Source organism: Hipposideros armiger, unplaced genomic scaffold (assembly GCF_001890085.2).
Source record: "Hipposideros armiger isolate ML-2016 unplaced genomic scaffold, ASM189008v1 scaffold_2, whole genome shotgun sequence".
NCBI classification, from domain to species: Eukaryota; Metazoa; Chordata; class Mammalia; order Chiroptera; family Hipposideridae; genus Hipposideros; species Hipposideros armiger.
In genome coordinates this window covers 174,499-195,599 of record NW_017731352.1, presented here as the reverse complement: position 1 = coordinate 195,599, position 21,101 = coordinate 174,499, and the positions used below count along the sequence as shown (strand labels likewise).

General features: G+C 39.6%; 1 protein-coding gene across 8 annotated transcripts in view; it reads right to left on the bottom strand.

Annotated features, from left to right (window-relative positions):
• VRK2 (VRK serine/threonine kinase 2) overlaps nucleotides 1–5,308 on the bottom strand; it is a 131,319-nt gene extending 126,011 nt beyond the window's left edge. For 4 of the 8 annotated variants that reach the window (XM_019630379.1, XM_019629982.1, XM_019630228.1 and 1 more), the window contains exons 1-2: nucleotides 5,112–5,306; nucleotides 3,193–3,336 (exon numbers count right to left, since the gene is read on the bottom strand). In XM_019630379.1, coding sequence (XP_019485924.1) covers nucleotides 3,193–3,328 — 136 coding nt within the window. In that variant the 5' untranslated portion in view covers nucleotides 3,329–3,336; nucleotides 5,112–5,306. Of the gene's footprint in view, nucleotides 1–3,192; nucleotides 3,337–5,111 lie in introns of all 8 variants that reach the window. The other 4 variants (XM_019629823.1, XM_019629898.1, XM_019630062.1 and 1 more) reach the window with 4 other exon arrangements.
• Nucleotides 5,309–21,101: the final 15,793 nt, after the last annotated feature.

Below are 21,101 nucleotides of genomic sequence, written 5' to 3'. Positions count from 1 at the left end.
TGTGAGTCGTGGACGAAGGCGTGGGCTGCAGCCCCTGTGGCAGTGGGTTGCCATGGGCTACCGTGTGTAGCCAGCAGCCAGCATGAGCGGCCAGCAGCTGCCGTGAGCGGCCGTCCAGAAGCCAGCAACTGATCTGCCTTGCCCGGGAAGAGTGCAATGATGGTGCCAACTTGGGGCAGTGAAGCAACATCCTCCACAACTAGACTGAAGAACAAAAGGACAGCAACTTGTCTGTTCCCCTCCCCCCAATTCCCCAGTGCTGTTCCCATCCCCCAATTCCCCAATAAAAATCTTAAAAAAAAAAAATCTCATTTAATCCTCGCAATTATTATTATCTGAGTCACACAGTTCTTAAGTGGTTGCTGAGTCAGGTTTGAATTCAACCCAGATTTGCCTAATACTAAAACCAATGCTCTCATTTATGCGATTTTATGAGAATAGAATTCAAACTCTAAGTTCTCTGTCTTTCACTGGAGTTTTAGAAACTTTTTCACTTATATTAAAATGACAGCGATTTCCCCATCCCCTAAACCAGGTTCCTTTCTCCCACCCCCACCCTTTTCATATATAAAAGAACCTTGACTTTGTTTTTGCATTCAAATTTTTCTTTCTTATAACTATTTCTATTAATGCTACAGGCACATTATTTCTCCAAGTCAAGAGTAAATGCCAAACTTCTCTGCCCTTTGCCCTTTACTATAAGTTGCTGCTTACTGAAAGGCCTTGGCTATTGATCTCAAAGCTAGAGGAGAGTAATACAGGCACAATGGGTTGGACATAGAGGATAGTTCCTCCTCAGCCTTAGGCAAGAAATGCGGAAGAAACAGTGTATCTGGAAAGAATAATACCTGAAAAAATTGTAGCTGGGCAAAGGTATTAAGGAAAACTTAAACTTACCTGCTTCTTCATTAATATCAAAAGTGATACGAAACAAGGTAAAATGCAAAAACCATGATATAATTTCACATGGATTTGCTTAGATAGCTTTGAAATAATAAAAACTAAGTTTCAGGAAGTTATTGCTGATGCTATCTCACTAAAGAACTAATTCTATGATTTATGATTGCAACCTTTGATGGAACAATGACAACATTTGGAACATACAGTTTTATTACATATCTTAAAGTATGCTGCCTCTTCCTCAAAATAGCCAAACATTTTTTTAAGGTCTTTCCCTAATGATGTTCACTTGCTAATACCCAGGGTCCAGGTTCTAAATGTCAGATAGTAGGGAGTATCGCATACATATGGAACCTTGAAAACTACTGTAAAACAAATACTGTTTTGATAATGAGAAAAAATAAGTATAAAATATGTGACACGTACTTAAACTGAAAGAGGAAAAGGTTTTTCTGTATTTGAATAGGGACAAATAAATCACATACCTAAGCAAATAAATCCCTCTTTCACAACAGGAACCACACAATAGTGAGTATGTGTACACATATATGTACAGGTATACATATGTATATATGTATAGGCATATTTAATTTTAAACATGCACTTAAATTTAAATACATATCCTCAAATATATTTACATTTTAAAAAAGGTAATAAGACCATTATAATCAATGCTTTTGTGTAGTTCTTCGAAGTTACTCAAATAACTCAAACATTAGAAAACTAAAACTACATCTGATAAGCCGTGGGATCCAAGGCTATAACTCAGCCACATCGGAAATAATTTATTCAACTCCATATCTCTGACCTTGAGTCAAGAAGTAGAGATCTTAACTCTTTACTATACAAGAGAATTCACTAATTCAATGTCTCAACCAACACTCATTCTACAGGGAATTCTATTCTCTGTGGACTCCAAATACTCTCATGGTCTTTACCTGCACCATCTAATATGGTAGCCACTAACTGTATGTAGCTATTGGGCCCTTGAAATGTGACTAGATACATCCTGGACTTTAAAGAGACTTTAACTAAAAAAGTAAAATATTTTTTAAATATTGATAGCGTGGGAATAATAGTATTTTAGATACACTGGATTAAATAACATATATCACTGAAATAAATTTCACCTGTTTCTTTTTACTTTTTTTTAATGTCAGTCCTAGAAAATTTTAAGTTATGTATGTGGCTTGCTAACGCCACTATAACTCTATAACTATTGAGCAGTGCTGCCTATGTCACTCAATCTAGTACTTGAATCATAGTATTTTTCCAACAAGTTCAAATCTTTTAAATGGGGAAAACTTTATTCTGTCCCAATTTTTTTGTGTTGGTCTTACCTTTCCAACTAGTTTAGACACTGAGGTGATTAATAACTTATTGACTGAATTTCATTCATTTGTTCAAAACTACAACCTTAATTTTATTAGGAGAGGAGTTTTACCCTTCACGATCCATGAAATATGTTTGTTTCTGAAGGATGGAGGCTAATGCTACCTTAAATATGCCTCTTTGGCATAAGAATTATAGTTGACCCTTTAACAGCCAGGGGGTTAGGGATGACTATACCCCTGTGCAGTTGAAAATCTGCATATAACTTTTGACTCCCAAAAACTTACCTACTAACAGCCTGTTGACCGAAAGCCTTACCAACAACATACACAGTCAATTAACATGTATTTATATGTTATATGTATTATATGCTGTACTCTTATAATAGAGAAAAGAAAATGTTATCAAGAAAATCATAAGGAAAATACATTTACAGTATGTATTATTGCAAAGATGGCAAATAACTAGTACCACTCTAGGTGTATAGGAAAGAAGTTGATTCGTTCATGTTATAGATGCCTTGAGGGATTAAGGTTCAATTCTATAGTGGGGCCTAATTAAAAAATGACTAGAGCCTTGTATTACTTAAATATTAATGATTAAGATTTACACATGGAAAGTGTTTGTATTTATACAGTTGTGGTTTCTGAGGTGTAAAAAGCAATGTTTCGAGGAAAACACACTCTCAAAAAAAGAACATTCACATTTTGTTTGGCAGGCTGTGTAATTATGCTCTGAAAAGACTTCAAAGGGTCATTAAGAAAAACGTGGACAACAAGGAGTGGGGATTGTCATGCCTTGACACTAGGCATGCTACTAAACATTAACTATTGTCATATTACTTAATAAAATACATTTATTCTATTTCATTGTAAAGTTTCAATTTCAAAATAATACTAAGCAATCACAGTTACCGTCACACATATACAAAATATTTGGTAATTTATAGTTATACTTTACCTAAATATATCAATCCAAACCCTCCAGAGCCAATCATCTTGCCCAGAACCCACTGGTTTCCTTCCATATCATCCAGGACCTTGCCTTCTGGAAGTGGAACAGGAAGTTTGTATTTCTCATTTCTTCTTGGTGGCATCACTTCTGCTAACAGAGGGGGTGAGATAAGTGATTAAAAATAAAACCGCAGCAACAAAAGAAGTAGTTAAAATACATTTCTGAAAATGTCTTTTATGGGTCACTTTCCCAGGTTCCTAGAAATTAGGATTCTGGAATCACTTGGTAAAAGTCCGCACACTATATTCAACTTGCGGATTCACATGCAATATTGAAATCTAAGAGGTTGCTGATATGAAAAAACAAACCTGTTAAACTTCACTTCATTCAACATTTCCAAAATTCACTTAGGGGGTCTATAATACCTATGAACCGTGCAGAATATACCTTATGAGTTAATTTCCAGTAACAAAGAGGAAATAAATTTTATATGCTCCTTTCACTGAGAATGCTAAGTGTTAAAGATAAGAAGGTCTTGAGTCACTTTGAAAGAGCAGAGCTTTAGATTGGGAAAATACGGAAGGTGGTAACAGTGTACACCATCGCCAAACACAGCAATTGACACGGAGTATTTGTTAAACGAACAGGGGATTTTCATGGGTTTATAATGTAGCAGAGCACTAGGCCACTGGGTAGTTTCAGGCTTTTACACCCCTCTTTCCGCTTCCTCCTTTTTCTCTATACCCTGCCCCTTCCCCACTCTCACCAAAGTAAAAACAGCCCTGCCTGAGAGATTAATGTGTTACTGCCAACAACAAAAGCACAGGCTCCATAGTATAGTCACAAAACTTTAATCAATCAATTATAATTGTATACAGGTTAGTGGCTTTCACAATTAAGAGATTTGGAGCTGGAGGAAGAGGAAATTTCTCAGAAGGGAAAATAACAGCATAGATGCCTGAAACTAATTTATAAGTGAAGGTAACTGCAGTCCTCTATTTCCAAAGAATTTTTAAAAACTAGTGAGTGCTTCTGAATGCAAGTTGCAAGTTTTCATTGTATTGTCTTCCCATCTTCAGAATGAGAAAAGTCTGTGTGCCTCTGAATAGGTGTCCCTCCTTCCCTTACTGTAACCCAATGCCCTGCTATCATTTACCTAGCTGCAGAGTCCCAGGAAGAGCAAAGGAACACAGCTGAAAGCTTTAACAATCTTCACCTAGCTTCCTCCCAACGCGAACAGAGAAGCTGGGAAGTGAGATGGTGAACTAAGCCTAAAGCAGGTTTTGTGCGGGGTTCCTCCCCGACCAGTACTTTATATATAGGGGTGTCCAATACATAGCTGCTGATTTAAAACCTGAAGTCTCCGAGAACAACTTTTCCATAGGGCATACATTCTAAATAACTACCAAGAGGATAAACAGTTTGCGGCATCAGAACTTGAGACCTGAAAAGTGGCTCTGACATATTATAAAATGCACATCCTGGGCTCGGATTTCCCCAAAGGGAAGCAACAGCCTCCCCTCAAGCCAGTCCCCAACACGGGTGTCCCTTGTGCTTCTGGGTGTCTTCCTAGGGCTACGGTGAGAAGCGCTCAGCACGCGTTTCCGGGGACACGCTGGTACCCAGAGGCCTGCACACAGACAGGACCGGGCTTGCGGCCGCCACGGCAACGGCCCCGGAAGGCGGGCGCAGGCGCGGGGGCAGCGCGGCCCATCGGCCGGCTCGCCGCCAACTCGGCGGCTTCGGGACGCGAGGGCAGCCGCGTCCGCACCACCGCGAAGCCCGCCGGCGCCTGGGGACCAGCTTCCCGCCCCGAGCTCTCGGCGCCGGCCAAGGAGAATCCCGCCCGCTTCCCCGCCTAGCTCCTCGCGAGGTGAAGGGGGCGCCGGGTTCTCGCTCGGAGTGAGGAAAAGTAAGGAACCAACCACGGAAGCGGCGACCCCTCTCGGGCCGGCGTCTCAGTCCGACGGCAGCTCCTCCCCGGGCCTGGCGCGCAGCACGGGCCGGACCAGCGGAGAGCAGGGCACGCTGATGCCGGGTCTCGGCCGAAACCCTTACACCCGGGCGCGAGAGGCGGCCGACCAGGCCCTCAGCGTCCCGGCCCGCAGCCCGCGCGCGACGCTGCCAGCCCGCCTGTCGGGGCCGGGCGGGGCCGCGGGCCTCCAATCCCGCGGGGAGGCGGGCCCTGCACCGGCGCCGGCCTTCGGAAGAGACCAAAACTGGTATCGTCTCCGCAGCTGGGCGGCTACGCCGGGCGCGCCGGCACCGCCTTGTTCCGGGCGGAGACGCCGGCCCTGCGGCCCGCGGAGCCCGGCGCCTTCCTTGCAGCAGCGGCAGCCTGGCCTGGCTGCGGAGACGCCGAGGGAAAGCGGGCGCCGCGGGTCTACATCGAGAGTAAGAGCTTTATTCTCGCCATCGACCCTCGCCCACCAGAGTCTAGAGGATGAGTCATCGGGCGGTTTCGTGGCAAACAGCCTGGGTGGACGGTTGTGTGGGAGGAATTTTAGGGCTCTGGTACCACGACCTCAGTACCTGGAGCTTCCAACTCAGTAGGCAAGCCCCTACTTGCAGAGAGAGCCCTCACCAGATTGCGATCGCACCGTACCAGCGAGGCCCTCCGGAGCGAAACGCCTGCTCCAAGTAGGAGCGCCTCCAACAGCGTTTAAGTTCTCAGACGCATGTTGTTGGCTCAAGACCTATTTACTAGTTGGATGATACAGATTAAACGCCATTCCTATGCAACATTTCAACTTTGTTGTCTGTGAAATGGAATGAACCCTAGTTAACTTAGGTTATGAGGTTTGTTAAAGAAAAATTTTTATGCTGGCACTTATGGTTAATGAAGACTTGATTCAAAACGATTGAAATAGGAGAAAGCTACGCTACTAATTCCAGCTACAATCAAGACAAGTGGGGATGAATAGCCAGGTGGGAGTGAGTGGATGGAAAATTACTAAGAGAAAGCAGGAGGAAGGGGAGGATGCTGGCTAAACGGACAGGATTCTTGCTGGAGATGATCCAGGTTATGAGACATCACCTGTAGGATGGTGGAAGATGAGGAACTCCACTAGAGATGGGAGTGATCAGTTATGGAGGATACGGGATTCAGGCTAAACTTACTTAGCAAGACGCTTGCTAAAAGTGGACAGCGTAGAGAGAAGATGGAAGTCCAAAAGTCAAAGCCTCATTGAAAAAACTTTTCAGGGAAGCCTAAGTAGAGTTTGGTCAAGGAGAGGATCTTTATCAGGTTATTAGTTATAAAATTATTAAGGTAACAGAGAAAAATAGTTTTCTAACACATAATAAGGACTCATAAGGAGCTTATAATATTTTAGGGTGAACAAAAGAAATACTCAGATATCAATTATTAAACAATACGCCAACTTCCTGTGTAGGAAGTCAGTAATTGCTTGGGATGCAAATACTGAAAGAAAAATCAAAGTCCTTTAATGCCTTTAATGGAATGAGGTTTTAGGGCTTCCTACATCTATCAGACTGTCACTAAATGGCATGAGAAGACATTTCTTAAAAAGCACTTGGGGCTGCAGGTATAAACAAACTCAACAGTCTGTATGTAGAATAATTGTACCCTTTGAGGTAGTCATTCACAAATCCAATAATGTCCATTCTTATTTCCAAAAGGTATAGAAGTAACAGATGCTATTTTTTTAAAAGATTTTATTGGGGGATTGGGGGAAGGGGAACAGTGTTAGGGAATTGGGGAGAGGGACCAGCCAAGTTGTTGTTCTTCAATCTTCATTGTGGAGGGCGCCAGTCGCCGCCTGGCTTCCTGTTGGCAGCTCGTGGCCTCTAAACTCAAGGTTCTGTGTTCAATCTTAGTTGCAGGTAGGCGTAGCCACCATCCCATACGGGAATCAAACCAGCAGCCTTGTTGTTAAGAGCACATGCCCTATCCACTGAGCCATCTGGGTGGCAGTTCAGCTCAAGGTGCCTAGTTCAGTCTTAGTTGCAGATGGGCATAGCCCACCATCGAACAGGCAATCTTGTTGTTACACCAGCTGAGCCATCCTGCCACCTGTTGGCAGCTCAGCTCGGGCACAGCATCACTAGCCCATGTGGGAATCGAACCAGCGGCCCTGTTGCTCAGAGCTCATGCTCTTAAGCCAACTCTTAACCAACTGAGCCACTCGGCCGGCCCAGTAACAGATGCTATTGACTGCCTATTCAAACATCACATGGGCATTCTTTTTCCCATTCCAAATGTGTTCAGGTTTCTGCCCACTCTTCCAGGTTACATTCTTTGGGAAGACGCAGCTCCAGCACCAGCCATAACAGATTACTCTGGAGGGGTCAGACATGGCTCCTCTCTCACACCTATATCCTTGCGTTTCAGTGTCAAGGTCCTTTCAGGCTGCTATAACAGCATACCATAGACTAGGTGGCTCATAAACAAGAAAAATGTGTTTCTCACAGTTCTGAAGGCTGGGAAGTCCATGCCCTAATCACCACCCAAAGGCCTACCTCCAAATACCACCACACTGGGGATTAGTTTCAACAGGAACTTTAGGAGGAAACAAACATTGTTACTAAGTCTTGTTGTTACTGTGCTAAGGTCCGGCTACCTGTCCCTTGAAAAAATAAAAAATCGAGAGACAAGGTTGGTGGAAAGAAGAGCAAGTTGATTCAGAACGCCGGCATTCCAGGGGAATGCGGACTCCTATCCAAAGGTCATCTTTCCATTCCTAGAATGGTCAGAAAGTTTTATTATGGTCGGGCAGGTCCAATGGCTGACATCGCTTCCTGGGGTCTGGTCTGTTTTAGGATAATGTGATCTCTGGACTTGGCCACGCAGCCTGCGGCTTTATGCAGCCCCAGTAAAAACGCAAGGGAGTTGCAAAATGGATTCTGGGTGTCCAGGTACCTGAGGATTAAGAAATTGCTCTTTTCAGGGTAGGATTCTGCTGATTAAATGAATTCATGAGATAAGTGTAGCCTTAAGAAAGGAAACAAAACAGAGTTCTTAAATCAATGAAGGGAGAAACAAAGAGAAAACAGGTGACTATCAGGGTGGATCAAACTGCATGCTAGCTAAGTCTAACTATGTTATTGATTCACCGAGTTTCACTCTTACACTGTTATCTCAATTTTCAAAATACAGAGGGTGCCAAAAAAATGTATAGGCATTTTAAGAAAGGAAAAAACTGTATTCGTTGTAATACGCAATATATACTGATACGAGATAAATACAAGTCACATTTGACTTGTGCAATTTCAAGAGGTGCTCAAAGTGGTTACTATCAGCATCCAGACACTTCTGATTACAGCGAACTACTGCTTGAGCATAGCTAACATCTTTTAAGATGTGTATACATTTTTTGGCACCCCCAGTATGCAGAATCCTTCACTTCTCACCACCCCTCCTGCTATCATCCTGGTCCAAACCATCATTTCTTCCCTAGATAATTGTAGTGCCCTCCTTAATGCTATCCTATTTCCAACCCTTCAGTCTATTCACAACAAACAGCCACATGACCTTTTTAAAAGCTTCAATCAAATTATTCTTCTACTCAAAACACTTCAGTGTCATTCTAATTCACTCACTACGAACCAGTCCTCACTATGACCTAAAACAGCGTTTTTTCAACCTTGACAATATTGACTTTTAGTGTCAGATAATCCTATGCTGAGAAAGAGGATAGTCAAAAGGTAAACTCTCCTGTGCATTCTGGGTTATTTAGCAGCACCTTGGGTCCCCCCAGCATACTCTCCCCTGCAAGTTATGACAACCAAATTTGTCCCCAACATTACCAAAATTTGTAAATTTTGCCAAAATTGCCACTGGTTGAGAATGACTTCCCTACAATGATTTAAATGTTCTGTACCCTCCCTCACCCACCATTTCCTATTACTCTCTCCAACCACTGTAGTCTTCTTGCTGTACTCAAGACCTTTGTATTTTTGCTTCTGTCTGAACCACTCTTCAGTTTGGTATCCATATGGCCTACTCTACCACTTTCTTCAGGTCTTCATTGAAAAGTCAACTCAGTGAGACCTTTCCTAACTATGCTCACTAAAACGTCAGCCTACTAACAATACTTCATAGCCCCTTTTCCATTTTTTTTTCCTTCTAGCACTTACTACTGGGCAACAACATATTATAAATGTTACTTATTTATTTTGAAAATAGAGAATAGTCTTCCTAAGTAAATTGTTTGCTCCGCGAGAACAGGCAACACTTTTGACTGTCCTGTTTGCTACAGTAGTCCCAGTCCCTAGAATCCATATAGAAAACACACCATTTTCTTGTTAAATGAATAAATGAATCATGGTGGTCCCATTATCCTTTCCATGAGTGGTTTAGGCCGTAAGCATATAGGTAGTATAGGTAACAAGAAGTGAAGATAAGTTTCCTGGATACTTCTATAAAGAGATGGTCTCTACTGCATATCATTCTAGATGTGATGCCTAGAATTTTTTGCAGTCATCTTATGACCATGAGGATAGGAAAGAATACAAAGATCATATACCAGAAATGACAGACCATTCAACAAATGAGGTTAGAATATATATATATATATATACACACACATATATATATACATATATATGTATATATATATATGTACACATATGTATATATATATATATATATATATATACACACACACACAGTAAAACCTTGGATTGCAAGTAACTTGGTTTGTGAGTGTTCTGCAAGATGAGAGCGGGCAGAAGCTGTGGCCAGCAAGAGCAAGCTCCTGGATACAGGGGCCTCAAAGGTGCAATGTTCTGAGCTCTGGGTGACACCACCATGTTCTCTTTTTACTTCTTCAGCTCCAGGGTTAGTAGTGGCTTCCTGCAGTTATTAATCTTCTGGTAATTTCCCTCTTTTGCTCCTTCCAAAACCTTGTAACCAATTCCTGGTATTAACTTCTCTTTTTTTAAAATATCTAGAATAGTTTTTGTTTTACTAATTATACTAATATGATTTTCATTTTATTTTGTTATTAGAAATTCTTATTTTTTTTATTTAAAAAAATTAAAATTTTTGACAAAATATACTGTCAAAAAATTCAAATGAGTAAACTTGGAGATATAATTGACAAAAACAAAACAAAGCAAAACAACAACAAAGAAAAAAACCTGAGAGCCTAAAAGAAGAAATTGCTAAATTAACATCAAAATTAAAAACGTTTGCTCTTTGAAAAGCACTGTTAAGATACCATGTTTTGGTAAGTGTGTGGAGTAACTGGAACTCTTTTACATTACTGGTGGGGATCCAAAATGGTACAGCAACTTTGGAAAACAGTTTGGCAGCTTTAGATAATGTTAATCATATAAATAACATATGACCCAGCATTCATGTTCCTAAGTATTAACCCAAGAGAAATGTAAAACTATACATACACAAAGACATGAATGTGAATGTGTACAGCAGCTTCACATATAATAGCCACAAACTGGAAACAACTCAAATTCCCATCAACTAGTGAGTGGATAAACACATTGTGGTATATATGTATCTCCTATACAGTGAACTATCACTCAGCAATAAAAAGAAACAAACCATTGACGCAAGCAACAACCTATATGGGTCTCCAAAGCGTGATGCTATATGAAGGAAAGGAGGCACAAAAGAGTACCGATTGTATAATTCCATTGAAATTGTCAGGGATTAGGTTGGGGATAAGGGGCAATGGAACTTTTTAGAATGCTGGAAACATTTAATTTCTTGATTGTGGTAGTAATTACACGATTATACATCTGTCAAAATTCATTTAATTGTATACTTAAAATTTATGAATTTTGTTATATGTAAATTATGACTCAACAAAACTGGCTCAAAAGAAAAGAATGGCAAAAGAGAAAGGTGAAAAGAGCCTGAGTCCTTGAAACCATTGTTGAACTACTCATTCAACTAACCTTGAAGCCACCATACTTTTCATATTCACCTATAAGGTGTTAAATGTCCTTATTATTTAAGCCACTTAGCATTGATTTTTATGTTTCTTGCAGCCAAAATCTTCCTAACAGATGAAATACACTTTCAAGCACCAATGAATTTAAAATGTTAATAAATGTGTACTGAATAAAAATGGAAACAGAAGCGTAGGTAAACCTGTATTGAGAGTCTGTGGGGTTTTTTTAAGAGTTGGAATTTAATGCAGAATTTTATGATTCAGAGCATATTGCTGTGTGTATGTTTCAAGATGAAAACTGACAGAATATAGAAATACAAACTTTGGAACTAGTGAAAGAACGTCTTCTGAATGAATATGATGAGAAACAAGAAAGAAGAGAATCTAGACATAAACCACTACAGCATGAGTCACCAAAAGAAAAAAAATAGAGAAAACAAGGTTTTCAAACAATGCCATTTTGATAAATCTTACAGACTGAATGATTCACACCACACACACACACACACACACACACACACACACACACACACACACACACAAGGTCTTTCTTGGCAATGTGCCAACTTGTAGGTCTAGCATGGGTTCTGCTTTCCAATGATCCAGGTGCAGTAAAATGCTCACACTGGTTCAAAAGAAAAAAGAAAAACCTAACCATTTAGTGAGCACACTTTACAAGGCCAAGATCGTTTCAAATCAATTAAAGTGTTAAAGATGTTGCATAGACAAAACAGAAAAAATCCAATCTTTGTTATTTAATATGAGAAAGGAGATCACTTCACTGGAAATGTTTTGCCTGCCAAAGAAGAGCTAGTTTTTGTTTTATAAAAACCAGGAGGCCATTTGCAGTCATAAATGTACAATCCCTGGAGAGCTAAGCAGAAATTTTGAAAATAATTGTATTCAGATAAATAGAATTTCAAACCTATCAGATGTACAATCAGAACAAATATCTCTGTCCTTTGCATACCTTACATATAAGACCATTACAAAGTATGGACGTATTTGTCCAAAAGACATAATTCTTGATTGTTTATGTGAGGTGTAGTCACAAAATACAATGAATGTTTAATTTAAAAAAAATATTACCGTAAAAGACACGTTGCCATTAATCTCCCTCAAAATACTCCCCCTCACTTCGAACACACTTATTCCATCATTTTGCCACTTTGTGAAGCAGTTCTGGAAATCCTCTTTCATCAGTGTCTTTTGTGATTCTCCAATGATATAGTTCAAAAGAACAATTCTATTTTGAGGATATTATTTTACACAGTAATCTCATTTTATATCTGAATATTATCCACACCTAGTGTTTCACATTTTTACACATATGTGGTTGGGTTTCATTTGATGCGATTTGAATTCACTTATAAAATGGAGGAATGTCAGCACTCTTTCATACCTTGTGGAGCATTCTCTCCATGCTTCCTCCAAGTTATGGAGAAGACTACAAAAATTCCCTAGAAGTGAAGTTAGTAATGCTGAACTGATTTGATAGGGGTGATGAAAACATTCAAATGCCAATATATTGGAGTGGATCAACAGTGCAAACTATTCACGACAGTGCTCATTCATTTCACAAGGGTACTCAATCATCTGTGAAATGCAAACGTTACTAGAATCATGAAATCTTTCTCTAAGACTATCTGGACAAGCTACTACAAGATATTTCATGCTATATGGATACCCTTGAGTTTTTAGTATACATAATAGTTTCCTGGAATGCAGTTCCTACCCATAACAAACAAACTGGTAAACAGACAACAGACAAGATAGAGAGTAAGGAGGCCATAGTTCAGTGAAGAAATCATTGGCAGCTTCTGGGCCAGACAATGACAAGGGTAGACTTTTATCTCCCTGTTTTCAAATTCTGATTTCAAGGCCTGATATAATATTTTTTAAAGGGAAAACAGGAAAATAATTCTATATTAGCACCAGAAAGTAAAGGTGAATAACTGGCCATATGCAAGAACCATTGAGGCATTTCTGTTAAAAGTATTACAGGCAGAATTGTATGGAAGGCATAGAATAATAATGTCAAACATCCTCTTTTAAAAGATGGATGCAGTAGAGAAAATACTGACCAATTAACACCACTGACCTCAGAAATTTGGAGGTTATAGGGTTAAAAGTGAAATGTAGGCATTGCATCAACCTCAACTTTATGGATCAAAACATTTAAGCTATAGCATTGGCACTGCAAGACCTCATGGAGCAATGAGCTGGCAATATTGCAGCTCGCTCCCACCACACGAGAGAACTCCCAAACATTTAGAATAGTCTCTGGTGTATAGTTGCTCAGTAAACATTTTAAATGAATAAATGAAGTTAAAAAAATACCAAACCTGCAACCTGGTGTCAGCCTTCCTTCAGCACTGATGTGGGAATGAAAAACAGAGGTGAGAAGTGGTGTTCACGCTCTGAGGCTAAAACAGATGAATGGAATTGAAAAGAGGGTGAAATGAAATGGCCAGAAATTACCATGGCAAAGCCAAAAACAGCAATTCAGATTCGTTCACTCACTCAACTATTACTTGAGGTTGGCTCTGGAGATAAATTGTCACAAAAGACATAGTCTTTGCCTTCTTAAAACTTTTTTGAAGGGGACAATCATTAAATAATCACAAAATTTATAGGATTCTGTCAGAAGCTGTATGAGGTGGAGATAATTTCAACTACCAGGCAAGGTCATGTGAAACTTTTGAGGAAGTGACACAGTAAGAACTGAAGGATGAAGAGAGATTAGGAGGCAAAAGGGGATGAGGAAGTACATTTCATAGAGGAAAGGATTTATGCAAAGTCCTGAGGTAGAAAGGAACTTGGTATGTTTAGGAGCCCAAAAGGACAAAGGTGAGAGATGATAGCAGCATAATCCCAGAGAGATAGGCCGGGGACAGATAATGCTGAAGTTTGTAAGTTTAAAGATTTTTGTCTTTTTCTTAAGTGAAATGAGGAGTCTCTGAAGAATTTAGACAAAAGAATGACATGGTAATATCTACATTTTAAGAATAGCTACTGAGTAATCATTCTCTAAATAATTCATAGTGAGAGATGGCAAATATTTGTAAGCACTTACCTAGATCTCAGAAATTATTTAGGAAACAACTACATTATCTGCACTCACACTGGATGGACGCTTCAGTTACTTTATTTCTATGATAGAAGAAAGAATTATTCCAGAAACCTTGAGATTTGGGAAGACGTCAGAGTTACACTATTCTATTGTAAAGTTTTCCATTTATCACTTGATCTAGTAGGAAATCATATCAGGTTAACAGCAACCATATCCATTTCTATTTGGCCATAAAAACAAGACTAGGGAAGTACAGACAGCTCTCTGTGGATGACCAAACTGAGGAAATTTACCATACTTAAGGAAAGGTCCTATAATTTAGACTACATTTCTTCTTTGAAAAATCAAAACTACCTTCTTTGTTTTTTGTTTTTTGGGGTTTTTTTTAAGATTTTTATTGGAGAATCGGGGAAGGGGAACAGACAAGTTGCTGTCCTTTTGTTCTTCAGTCTAGTTGTGGAGGACGTTGCTTCACTGGCCCATGTTGGTATTATCATTGAGCTTTTCCTGGGTGCGACCGTCACTCGCCAGCCATTGGATGGCCGCTCATGGTGGCTCATGGCAGCTCACGCCGGCTGCCAGCCACTCACGGTAACTTATGACAGCCCATTGCAACAGGGGCTGTAGCCTACGCCATCACCAGCAACTCACGGCAGCCCAGCTCCAGGTTGAGCTGTTGTTCACCATCTTAGCTATAGAGGGTGCAGTATCACTGGCCCTCATGTGTGATCCAAACCAGGGTCCTGCTGCTCAGAGCTGGTGTCCCAAGCCAACTCTTAACCTACACACCACTTGGCCGGCCCAAAACTACCTTCTTTTAAAAATAAAATTACTACAATAAACAGAAAACCATTCTAAAATATCTTTGATTCACATGTACAACAAAATTAAAGAAGGGATTTTTACCTATGAAACTAAAGATGCTATGTATTATTTTCCTGCTATTGTTTAATAAGTTACCACAAAATTATGACTTAAACAATCCAAATGTATTTTCTTATAGGACTGGAAGATAGAAATCTTAAAATCAAGATGTCAGCAGAGCTGTGTTCCTTCTATAGGCTGTAGGGGAAAATCCATTTCCTTGACTTTTCTAGCTTCTATACGCTGCCTGCATCTTTGCTTGTGGCCCCATGTTCCATTTTCGAAGCCAAAAGTGTAGCATCTTGTAGTGTTTCTCTTACTCTGACCCTTCTGATCCCTCTTATAAGAACTCTTGTTATTACATTGAGCTCACCCAGATAATCCAGAATAATCTTCCCACTGAAGATCCATAATGTAATCATATCTGCAAGTACCTTTTGCTATTTAAATGATCATATTCAGTTTCCAGGAATTAGAACCTGGACATCGTTGGGGTCGGGGATGGGGGTCATTATTCTGACTACCACAAAGCGTTCTAGGAAAAACAAACTCTCTTGGACAGAAAAGAAAAAGATAAATAACATAATTATAAATTATAAATCAAGATGAAAGTGTTCAATTTGGTACGTCTGAAAAAGCAAATTTAGTTATGCAGAAAAATTTAGAAAATTATTTTAGAATTCAAACAAAAGGATAGATAATAAACTCAAAGATAAAACATTCATAAAATATCAGGGCAAAATCCATTACCTGAAAAATTAGATGAGCCTCTAATAGTAATAGATTCTTCTCTACGGCACTAAGAAAAAGAACAGCGTTGTAAATAAAATGATTGGGACTCAAAAATGCTAAATACAATTAAGTCATCCTTATGCATGATGGCAAAAAATAGAGATATTTTTATATATGTAAAAGTCAGAACATATACCAAGAGACCTTCCTGAGTAACTAAAAACCTGAAAAAATAATTAAAAATAAGTAAAAATTAAGAGCAGAGTTTTTTTTCTATCTACTTATAACCACACCACTTCTTGTGGAAGGAGGTTTTATTTGCTGACACCCTGTAGGGAAAATTGCTCTGCCGAACTGAGAAAAAAAGTGTGGAGTTCTTGGAGTTTTCCAAGAGTAAGAGAGGAGAAAGCAAGCCAGAAAGGAGAAAAGAGATCAATCCGAGAGTTGGTATGAGGCTGGATGTTGGATCAGGTAAGAGGTCACTGTGGAGACACTGATTGTTGGACAGACAAAGGACTTCAGGAATAATAAAGTCTATTGTTGTTTGGGTTGCTATAATTTCAACTGTTCTCCTACCTTCCTCCTATTCTTTTTAGTTTGCAAAGAGTGAATGTGTAAATGGAAGGATCCATGTTCCATATCTAAACAGATGGGACTCAAGTCAGAGATGGCACATGAAGAAGCACAATCCAGAAGTAGCCATGAGAACATAAACTCCTGAAAATCCACAGACATTTTAGAAAAGGGCCTTGAGTACATTTTACCTAGATTTCAAAAGACTGGGAAGCACCTGGCTATCATTTGGATTGCACGTGAATAATAGAAATTAGAGCCAGAAGATACTAGTGATAAGCATTAATGATCTGAAGTCTAATTATTTTACGTATCATTTCAAAATGTGTTTCAAAATTTTCTTTATCTGACCTCTCAGCTTCAGTCATCTTGATCTTCACTCCTACAGAAATCAATCACTAAAGTCAATCACTCTGAGGGAAGGGAGGAAATTGGCAACATTACTCTTCTTGGTCTCATCACCAAAAAGGGCATCAATTCCAATCTCAATTCTTTTCCTTGGACTTTCATGCTCCCACACTCTCCCAGTGCTCCTCCCAGCCCCCTGGCCATTCCTTCTAAATCTACTTTGCTTAAATTGTCTCTGTCAGTCACGACTCAGGATGTAGACACTGACCATCTTTCATTCCATCTAATCCCAAGGCTTTCAATGAAATGTATGTGTTGTGAACTCCAAAACGTACATACCCAATTGTTTCAGATACCATTTGGAGCACTCTAAACTTAGTGGCATAAAACAATAGCTATATTATTATGCTCACATATTCTGTGCATCAGGAGCTTGAAAAGGGCACAAGAGAGGATGGCTTACCCACGCAGGGATGATTTGCAGGTTGGGAATAACCTGAAGCCTGAGGTCTGGAATCATCAGATGGTTTGATCACTTTTGGACTAGAAGACCAAGACCAACGACTGTGTCATGGCTTCCTCACAGCATGTCAGGCTCAGCATACCGGGACTTTTTACATGGTGGCTCAGGACATTAAATATGAGTGTTCTAAGGAACAGGCAGAATTGCATTGTCTTTTTTTTTTTTTAAGATTTTTATTGGTGAATTGGGGGGATGGGAACATTGCTGGGGAGTTGGGGGAAGGGGGACAGACAAGTTGCTGTCCTTTTGTTCTTCAGTCTAGTTGTGGAGGACATTGCTTCACTGGCCCAAGTTGGCACCATCATTGCGCTCTTCCCGGGTGAGGTAGATCAGTCGCCGGCTTCTGGACAGCCACTCACTGCAGCTGCTGGCCACTCACGCTGGCTGCTGGCCGCTCACGCTGGCTGCTGGCTACACACAGTAGCCCATGGCAACCCACTGCCACAGGGACTGCAGCCCACGCCGTCGCCGGCGACTCACAGCAGCCCAGCTCCAGGTTGAGCCGTTGTTCAGCATCTTAGCTGTAGAGGGCAGTGTCACTGGCCCTCATATGTGGGATCCGAACCGGGGCCCTCTGGCATCCCAAGCGAGTTCTTAACCATCGCGCCACTCGGCTGGCCCATGCATTGTCTTTTTTTTATCTATCCTCAAAAGTCACATGCATTACTTTCACCCCATGCTATTGATTATAAGCAAGTCACAAGTCTGTCAATATTTTAGAAGCGACATAGATCCACTTCTTGATGGGTGTACTGTCAAGATTGTAACAGAGAAGAGCTGGTGTGATGGGAGAGATTATTGCTGCCATCTTTGAAAAGTCCAATCTTCTGCACAAGTTTTGATCAATGCAGTGAATTTCAAGCTTGTCTATTTACTTTCCTACTTGATATTTCTATAGGGATCTAATAGGCATTTCTAATATAACCTAACCAGACAAAAAAATGTTTTTTTGGTCCATGCCAGAACTTGTTATTATGGAAAACTTATAAAAGGGTAATTATCTTAAGGTCACTATATCTGGGGAAATAAACAGTAATATCTATGTGCATATTCATTGAGCAAAACCTTACTATCAGTAACGGTAACGATATCAGTATTGAGCTGGTAACACCTAAAGAAGTCCTCATACAATCTAAAATGCAGCAATAGCTTTATAATAAGAGGTCTTTTAAACATTGCAGAAAAATAAAATAATAGGCATCATGCCTGAAGCCACCTATTTAAAAACTGACTCTGAGGTTAAACTGGATTGCTAACTTTGATGAGAATTAATGTGTTACTGGTAGAAGTAACCTTAATAATTGGCCTCTGAAGATTCTTCCAGCAGACTGGACAGGACAGAAACTCAAAATCCAAGAATATATTGAACTCCAATGGCTCTAGAGTTTAAATAACATTCAAAAGGGCAAACAACAATGATAAATAGTGTGTGGGATATTTCAGAATCTCAGATAGCATTATTAGACACCAAGTACATGTTTTTTTCATCCAGATACTCAAGTCAGATAACTATAAAAGATAACAGGTAACAATCAAAGATAACTGTAGACCAGGAGCTGAACAGAGCACAAACCAAAGGGACCATTGTGATACCACATCAAAAGCAAACAAATAAAATGCCTAAGAGCCTCAATATGACAAGGGAGGCAGTCTACGCTTATGTTTGTCTTAGCATAGCAATCTGAATAGTTTCATGTGGTCATGAGAAAAGATTGTGGCTAAGACAAGAAAATAGGGCAAGATCTTGCAAGCTATGCCAGACATACTACTATCATTTGGTCAAGTCAATATAGAATCACTTAGCTTTCCTCTTAAATGTTAGTAAAAGTTCCTTTTGTAAAAGTCAAATCTTCTTTCTATTTGAATTTATGCAAAGCAAAATGATCCAATTTAAGCTATGTTAGAGAAGGAAATCAGACTTCTGAGAGTTTAAGTCCAATAGTGCCTGTGAGGAAATAATTCGATGACAGGGAAGAATGGTGGACGTGGATCAGATAGGTAAAAGATATTGAAGGTGGAAGAAAACTGGAGGTGCAAATTATGTTGATCACTTCATGCCTGGAGGTTTGCTTTTTATTTTTTCGCTTTATCTGCTTTGTAATAGAAATAGAAAATATCTAATCAGTTTCCATAGAGTGCTTTAGGCTTTTAAAGGAATTTATTGAATAGAATTCTCAGCTGGCTTTTTTTGAATCATTGGATGACTAAACTGCAATTAGATCTCTCATCTTCCAGAAGGTCTATGGGTACTTTTCAAGAGAGATCAAATTGCTGTGTTTTAATGTAACTGTCAAGAGTTTCAAGCACCCAGAAACTATTCTATTGGATTACTCTTTGCAAAACACTGCTTCCTTCTTTATATTCTTAACGTTTGATGTAGAGCTATAGTAAATAGGAACTATGGCCAAGACCAGAAAATCATGTTACTTCTTGTGTGTCTTAACGGTTACCTCTTTCAAGGAGCCCTGGAGTACAAAGCACTAAATCAGGATCAATATAAATCCCAAGATAAAAACAATTTCCCTTGCTCTGAGTCCTAAAAATAGCTGTTGAGTCCAGGTGCAGTATTCAGACATTTTCCATCTAGATTCAAGACCTAGATTATGAGATTGTTTGAGCTCTGTTTAATAACGGATAGTTACTGTCTTCCCTACGAGGCAGTTAGTTCTTCATTTGAAAGCCCCAGCATGATATTTCCCTCCTCCACCAGACAGATGAATGCTATAGTGTTGGCCCCATTTTACTAAAACTATGTCATTTAGCCACATCCAATTCCTCTTCTTAAGACTTGTCTCTAAAAACATTGGCTATACTCATGAAAATACAAGCAAACTTCTATTCAGAGGACAGACTTCCCTCACCTTTTATTAATGGAGCTATTTTTATCATTTTCTCTTTTGTCAGTCTCCCATGTTGGAAACGTACACTCCGATAAATCTTGTAGATGAAGCCAGTATTATTTTTCTAGTCTGAAACAATTATAAGAAAGTTATGTCAATATTTTATCTGTACTGGGGTCAATATTTATAATACATTGACTCATAGGTACAAAAAAGTAATTTTTATTTATATAGTTGACTAACTCTATAATTGATTGTTTTCTTTAACTCGGCAGCCCCCATTTTCACAGTTGGCTAACAAATCCACTCACCCCTTTCCAACCCTTTCCACCACTTCCCTGCCTCACTACCACTAACATGTGACCCAAACAAAATCATAAGTTTGTTAGGGAGGGAAAATCCAGTCTTCTGTTATTTAAAAGACTCCTTTGGAGGTGTATGTAGATATATCAGAGGTTATACTATTAATCATAAGTAACTGTTGTGCTCACTCTGTGGGAGTCTTCTCACTGTTACCCATTTCTGGTGCTTTTCCCAGGATGTAATCTGAATACTTAATGGACCTTATTTATGTTGATGGGGTTGGATGGAGAGGCATTTTTGTCTGTATGTTATACCCTGGATTCTCACTGGTATCCAGTGAGGTTGTCCCATTCGGCCGAGTCGGTGGGCATCCTGGATTCGTACCCTTAAATTTGGAATATGATGGGATAGATGTGCTAGCCAATTTGGAAAGGAAACAGCTGAAAAGAGAAGGGCACCTTTAATTTGCACAAAATCGTACACTTGTTTAACTGATTGCTACTTTATTTAAATAAAAGTTTTAAACTATATAGCTACAGGTTAGCTCAAACCTACTTAAACTTGTAAATTCTTATTCCTTCAGCAGTCAATAAAGATTGCCATTTCACCATAAGCCTATGAGACAAAATATTAAATTGTCTTTCATTCCATTAAGGTCAATATATTCTAAAAGCAAAACAGAACCATGCTCACCCTTTTAAAATGCTGCTTCTACCAACACTGACAAGCTTCATCCATGAACTCCAAACTATGGTTTCATATTTATGGGAAGAGTGCTG